The following is a 7,664-nucleotide window of genomic DNA, read 5'->3' on the forward strand; positions in this document are numbered from 1 at the left end:
CCATCGTTCTTAAGAGTAGTGCCATTTTAGGGAGGTGGAAAAGAAAAAAGATCCTGGTAGTGGCTTGTTTGTTACAGGAGCAGTTAGTTTTGCATTTGTTTTGAATTACGTTAGAGCTGTAATATCAACCACACTGATAAGATGTGTGTTAATATTGCAAGGAGATGATGGTGGTGATGATAAAATCATTAAACATGATATTTTGGTTGGTTTGTTTATTTTCACTACAACTACAGTGGTACCTCGACTTGAGAACGTCCCCACATAAGAACGATTCGAGTTAAGAATGGCTCTGTTCGCAAAAAGTTGCTTTGACTTGAGAACGGTGCCTTGATTTAAGAACCAAAAAAGTTTTAAAAAAAAAACCAAAACTTTCCTGCCTTTTTTTGACCTAAGTTTACCTTAGGTCAAAAGAAGAAATTTTTTTAAAAAATTGCTCCCTAGTGGTAGATACGGATTAACCAGCTTCACATTAGTTCTTGTGGGAACTAATGCTTTGACTTAAGAACAGCGCCTCAATTTAAGAATGAAAAACAGCACATACGGATTAAATTGTTTTCAGTGTATTCCTATGGGAAATGGTGCTTCGACTTAAGAACGCAGTCCCAATACGTATTAAGTTTTTAAGTCGAGGTACCACTGTGCCAGATTTCAGCAGGAATCCCCCCTGTTAGAAGTCTGACGGTTTTAAGAGGAGCGTCACAATACATTTCATTCCTTGCCATTCAGAGGAGGCTCAGAATACATTCCTGTTCCTTGCCAGAATTCTCTGCAGCCACAGCCATTAAACATGGAGGATGTCGGTGGAGTTTTCTAACTCCATGACAGCCACACAGCATTAGAGGATTGGTGTTTTTTGGGGAGGCATTCTCTAGAGCAGAGGTCCCCAACCCCTGGTCTGTGGCCCAGTGCCAGTTCGTAGCCTGAGCCGGACCAGACCGCACAGAGAGACCTCCCCCCACTCCTGCACACACTCCCCCCCCAGACCTTTTCTGCCTGTGCATGAGCAAGCACGTGCCCTCACGAGTGCTGCACCTCCCTTTGCCCATGCGCAGGAGCGCAGGGGGTACCCCCCGCCTTTCCAGCTGGTCCACGGGGCTAAAAAGGTTGGGGACCACTGCTCTAGAGGTCCTAATGAACAGAGAGACTACAGTCCCCCTAACTCTTTACTGTTCTCTTGGAACTTAGAAAGCTGCACCCATATCCTTCTATGTGCATTAATGGCTGTTTGCACAGAGAACTTTATCTGTTTTTTGGAAACTGGCATTGTTCTTCCTAAGTTGACTACACTGCTGCACGCACTCTACAAATTATGGAATCTTTGGGAGACAAGGCAGAGAATGGCCGCCGAGAGTGGTCGCAATGACCTGATAGGCGGGGTATAAATGGAATGAATGAATGAATGAATGAATGAATGAATGAATGAATGAATGAATGAATAAATAAATAAATAAATAAATAAATAAATAAATAAATAAATAAATAAATAAATAAATGGTTTGTGGAGATCTGTGTCATCTTCTGGTTCAGCTCTTGAGAATTAGGATACTGCAAAGGCTTTGCCACAGCACTCAGACCCCCATGAAATCCATGGCTTGGATTTTAAGTGGATGGAAGGACGTTCATAAAAAGGAAGTTGCACGTTCCATTCTTCCCTTTACAGCCGCCTGCTCCTAAGCTTCTCATAGGGATCACCCTGAACAACATGGAATGGGGCATGAGGCGCCTACTGGGAAGGGGGTGAATTACTCCAAATCTGGCACAAATTCAAAATGTGTGAAATAAACTCGAATCCCTTTTTCTCTATCCTGGTATTACAAGCATTCCACAAGGATTTTTGTGGCTTGCTTAAGAAATAACAATACAAATATATTACTTTTGTCTAGCTGAATGTGAATGTTCTCTCCAACCTGTGGATATGACCTCTGGGTCAAAATGAATTGCATTTTAAAAAAAATTGCAGACTGACATTAGAGAGCTACAACAGAGAATTTTATTCTATTGGAATAAGTCAGAATGAATAAGAGGAGGAAGGGAAGGACTAATAGCAAATTGATTTTCCAGAAAGGAATCTGAGCTTTAGGAATTTTGAAGGGAAAATCATTATGCTGGATGAATTTTAAACACCGGATTCTATATTAAACTGTATTTGTTCAATACAAATTACATTCCAGTAAGTTAATATATTTTTTAAAAAAGAGGGGTTGAGAGAGATTTCCCTTAAGTATTTAGTTAATGGACATGGTGGTTCTTTAGATGAAGCAGCTGTGACCTTTATAATACCCAAATCCTGAAACCTTTATTGGAAAGAAAATTCTCCAGGAAGTGTAAAATAGTTAAAATCTGTGTATGTATCAGAAATCTTACTTTAATGACCTATCCATTTTAGAAGATATTTAGCCTTTAATGACTCCGACTCATGCTGCTGATTGTATAATTAAAATTTTAAACTGCTTTTTGTTGTTGTCGTTTTAAAAAAATTAGTGCGATACATTAGCAAATTCCTTTCTATCAGTGGCAGCATCGTCATAGGGAAAGCCAAATGCATTCCAGTAAATTCTGAAAATAATGATCAACAATTCGTCATTTTTACCATGGCTGGAAACTAAATTGTAAAACTGGTCCACAAAAATGCAGGATTTACTATTTAACGACGAAATAGCCTTTTAAAAATAAATAAATCCGGAATATTTCTTTGCCATTAATAATCCATTTTGCTCCTGTTATTTGTGTTCTGAGTGAATAAAGCAAATGAATTGCAACATTGAACCGAACTCAGTTGCAGCCTTCCTATATTTTACATTTACGACACACCCTGCGGGCATGGATTTTGTGATGCAGGATCCTAGCAGAGTATTTTTAGGAGGCTGTTAGAAATATAATCCTTGCTGTCAAAAGATAATCCCTCATTGAGAGTTCAAGTGGCAGATTACTTCAGGCGTGGTGTTCCATTGTCTCTAAACTGTCATTTTATATCTCAATGGGCAGTTTGGGCAATCTCCTTGGGGGGGCCAGAAGCCATTCTCTCTGCCACAAATCCATCCTGTTTTTGTTCTCTCTGTCTTGGTTTTCTCATTAGGATTTCTTGAAATGCGATTGGAAGCCAGTCAAGAAAAGATTAAAAAAAAAAAACGTTTTGCCAGGCCAAAGCGTTAAAGCAAAGAAACAACCCTGGTGGCTTAAGCAGAACTTTACTTCTTCCCCAAGGCTTAATTAATAACACCCTTTTTCTTTCTTGCCTTGGTTTCTCCTAGGCCGCCTCTGGGAGCCCCTGCAAGAAGAGGTGGAAGCCACCTTTGGCCGAGATGTCACGGCACCACAGCCGGTTTGAAAGAGATTATCGCACAGGGTGGGACCGCCGAGAATGGAACACCAATGGAAACCACGTGAACAGCACTAACTGTAACAGCACGGTGAACAGCAATAGCAACAACAGACCAGGGCTTCTGCCTGTGCCTATTGTGCCCTCACGACTACATGCTCCAGCCACAGTGGCTTGCACTACTGTGAACAGTGATGTGATAACGACCCTTGTGGCCAACTCTTCTGCAGCATCAACGACCAAAGTAAGAAGCCGCTTGTGTGTGCTTTGCATTGATGACGATTTTGAGGCGGCCAAGGCAGGGGGGATCTGCTTTTGTTTTAGAGCCCTGTGATTATGTCTCCTGACGATATGTCTGCTGAAAATTTGCACTGAGAATCCCCTCCCGGTGTGAATTTCTTAAGGGGTACCCCAGGTCTTGTTGTACTACAAACCTTCCAGCGCAAATTTCAGAATCCAGTTAAGCAAGCCTTCTGGTGCATTTCTAAACTTTATATAACAGAAACAGTACTAATGTTGGTAGTTCCTCATTAAAGCAGTCATGACTGTTAAGTACAAACACTACCAGCTTCAGTACTCCTTCATGAGGTGTGTGGGTTGTGTTTGTGTGGCAGCATGTGTGTGATTGTTTGTCTATTTTTGTTTATGTGTTTGTTGTGGTTGCTTGCACGTGCTTTTATGATCCAAGGACGATTGAGTAGCAGGAATGATGAACTATTTGGTCCAATTAGAGAGCAATAAAGTGTAAATATCTGTTCTACAGTATGATAACTGGCTACTAAAGCATCTTATAAAAGCCTAGTATATCACTTGTGAGCACATTTCTCCCTAAGATCTTAGCATCTGGAATACCTTACAGATTTCTGTTGTTGTCATAGGTGTTATCATCTCCCAGTCTCTGAAGCACCTAACTTTGGTGTTACATTCAACTCCTTCATTTACTCCTGTGTGCAGCTTATTCCCATGTTGTCTGGTTTGATTCTCTTCAGCAGTAACCTTTCCTTCTATACAGCCATGGTTTCAGCTCAGCCTTGGTCACGTTATGGGCTGTGCAAACTGTTTCAGCTGCTTCTTTGTTGGTTTTCCCTTCCTACAGTCTGTTCTTCTGGCAGTTAAGAATGTTAAGGCTGCTCAGCAATAGCTTTCTCCTAATCTTTTCTCCCAGTATACATTTAAGCAACTGCAGTGTAACCTGCAAGTGAAGTATTTATTCTGCAAGGAATAGTCTATCATTTAGAGACTGTTTTCTACAAGACCCCTTCTTTTTCAGTCCAAGGTGCTCAGACAGTTTGAGGCATGTTTTCCCATAGTTCACAATAGTGCTTTCCAAGATGTTCACTGCTTGTGTGTGTTCAGCTGTTGTGATATGTGCTGACCATAGCATAAAAACAGCTTAAGCTACATGCCCCGTTCATGCATAATGAAGTATTTGTCTGTAGCCCCTATAATACCCGATTTGTACTCCTGGTGTGGGTATACTTTTCAGGAAAACCTAGAATTCTCCTTCAGTGTGGATAGAGGGATTTCCTATCTACATATTATCCTTGGTAGAACAAGTGGTTTCTTTCATATACTTGTACATCTGCTTTGGGATTTTTTTTAAAAAAGGGGGGGAGCCAGTATAGAAATGTCTACATACATGCATGCATCTTTTTTGACTTTTGTGACTACAACATGGCAAAGGATCTGCTCGGGATTCAGTTCTTTCTCAGCTTTTTAGAGCTGCGTAAATTTCTAGAGGAGGGTCCTCTCAGCACTTGTTACCATGGTGTGGGAATAGTTTGCTGATACTTTCCCACCACCTGAGCCCCGCAGGTGCGGTGTGAGGGGCATTGAGTGCTGTTTGATGGTTGGCCAGAGAGCTCTCTCTGTGACAGATTGGATCAGTGTCATCTTTGAACAGGGTTAATGAGCAAACTCAAAGGTGTCTCTTTGGAAGTTGTTTCAGTAGCTACCTGTTATGATGGGACCTTGGCATATAATGGCTTCTGGACTTCTTTTTTTGACTCAGCTTCAAAATTGATCATTCTTTCTACATTATTACTTTCCAGTCCTCAGAAACCTTGATTCCAGCTGCTAAAAAAATAGATGTGCAGTTAACTTCTCTATCAAATACCTGCAAAGTGGCTTTGAAAAAAAAATTACAGGATTTGGGAACAAATCTGTCCTGATCTGTCAAAAGAAAAGTGTTGTCTTGACAGGATACTAAGCAAGCTGCCAGTGTTAGTCTCAAGCCCTAGCTCCAGGCTGGCCTCTGTCCTGGTTTTAACCTTGTCCTTCAAAGACCCAAGAGGCTTATTTCAGTGGCAGCTGTCATATAAATCCCAAATCTTTACTGCAAGATCAGATTCAACCCAAACCCCTCTTACAGCATCTTGAATGTGTTTCTGGCCTGCCGGCTCTTAATACTGTATTTTAGTGCTGTCCCAGATGTCTAAATTCAGATCCTGTGTTGGACGGAAGCACTGAAGGTATGGCTGCTCCTCTGGGTGCACATCCTGCTCAATCTGTTCCTCTTTGCTCTGCTTTTAACGGAACTGTATCATAGCATTGAGCTCATGATTCGCAATACAGTTGATTGCAATGACACGTACAGACTTGCAATCAAACCTCATAGACTGACATCTGCTGAACATTGAGACTATAGGACTGTCTGGACGTGTTCTGGAGACATATACTTCCATCCCCCATCTGTCAGTCTCTGAAGTCATATTGCTGAACAGAATGGTCAGAGATCTACTTTCACTGTTGTCTTGTCTCAAAGAAGAGCGTTGAGCTTACCTTCAATACTTTGGACATTGACACTTCTCTCCACTCCAAATATTAAATTATTTGTTGGGTGGATTCTGTCACCACTGAGATTCTTCTGAATGATGCTGTGTGGTTTGTATCACAAGGATACTTATTTTAAATACTGTATAGTTATGGTTGTGAAGATTTCAAGGTTCCTCTGATTCAGATTATGGCTGCAAGCAGAAACTCTTAATATCAGGAGATATTCTATTGATCTTCTGTCTTCCTCTTGGATCTAGGGACCAGATATTGTCTCAATAATATCCACTTTCCTCTGCAGCTGGTCTAGGTAATAATGTTTGCAAGGTCTCATGGCTTCCTCACCCTCTGTCACCTCCCATGCTTGTCTGAAAATAGGACCCTCCTTGTTTTTCTTGTTTTCAGCCCTAGTGGGGCTGACCAGCGGAAGAAGTGGCTATAGCATTGGGAGAACAAGCTCCCTGTGCTGAGAGATGGGCACATCCAAATTTTAGCAGGTCTCTTTCCTGGAGCAAATATAGTTTCAGTTTGATATATGTATGCTAAAGGTTGTATTTCATGTTTGTTTCTTTCAACATAGAAATTTGTTTGCTTTCTAAACTGTATGCCCTGTAGGACCCTTTATTTCCTTTGGAGACTTTCCTTTTTCAAAGTCAGTCTTTAGTCCTTAAAGTTTTTTTTTTTTTTTAGTGGAAGATCATGTGTAATTTTTTTTTTCTAAATTTGTTTGTATATAGTAAATCCCCGACTTAACAACAGCTCACTTTGCAACCGCTCACCTTTACAACCCCTCCATTGTTTCCTGGTGCCTCCATCATGTCAAAACTCACTTTATCAGCAAGTGCAACAGCAGAGGAGAACAGAACTAATGGAGTGGGAGAGAAACAGTGAGCAAGGTGATTTAAGACCGAGCAGGAGAAGGAAGACAGGAGAGAGGGACAGAAGGAGCAAGCAAGAGAGGAGAAGATGAATAGGAGAAAAAAGAGGGGCCAGCAGAGTGGCCAGAAAGGACGAGCAGATTTGTGGAAGACAAAGGAGGAGAGGAGAGGAGAGGAGAGGAGGGTGGAACTGAGGCTTGGGAACCGTCCAGACACGAAGCCCCTAATGGGAAAGTACGTTCTAAGTTATGATGGCCCACTTTATGATCTTCATCATGGAACCAATTAAGTCATAAGTGTGGGGTCTGCTGCATTTAATCCTTTATACCTTGTAAAAATGGCTAGCAAAGGCATGTTGGAGTATGAAAATAAAGCCAGCACATTTTAAAAGTATTTGCGGCAATAGAACAGGAATCCAAAGCATATCCTGGTTTTCACTTTATGATGATAGTTTTCCTAGCTGTTGTTAATAACTCTTAAGTGCCAAGTAAAACAGTTGTAGAAAGAGGAGAGACAATAAAGTTATTTAAGGAAAGCCAAAGTTAGGTTTGTTTGTTTTTTACTGTGTTTCCATTCCACATTGATTCTCCCACCCCAACTAAAGAAATAAGCTCATACTACTGAAAGAAAAGAGAAGCTTTGGCTAGCATTTATAATATGAACATATTTTTTTAAAAAAATGACTGCAGTGT

The 7,664-nt window shown here is 40.9% G+C and overlaps 1 protein-coding gene across 4 annotated transcripts in view; it reads left to right on the forward strand.

The window, feature by feature from the left end:
- KLHL29 (kelch like family member 29) overlaps nucleotides 1-7,664 on the forward strand; it is a 496,878-nt gene that overhangs the window by 171,115 nt on the left and 318,099 nt on the right. For 3 of the 4 annotated variants that reach the window (XM_073002224.2, XM_073002233.2, XM_073002241.2), the window contains one exon: nucleotides 3,255-3,566. In XM_073002224.2, the coding sequence (XP_072858325.2) occupies nucleotides 3,306-3,566 (261 nt within the window). In that variant the 5' untranslated portion in view covers nucleotides 3,255-3,305. Of the gene's footprint in view, nucleotides 1-3,254; nucleotides 3,567-7,664 lie in introns of those variants that run through there. The other variant, XM_078388004.1, reaches the window with a different exon arrangement.

Source organism: Pogona vitticeps, chromosome 1, assembly GCF_051106095.1.
Source record: "Pogona vitticeps strain Pit_001003342236 chromosome 1, PviZW2.1, whole genome shotgun sequence".
NCBI classification, from domain to species: domain Eukaryota; kingdom Metazoa; phylum Chordata; class Lepidosauria; order Squamata; family Agamidae; genus Pogona; species Pogona vitticeps.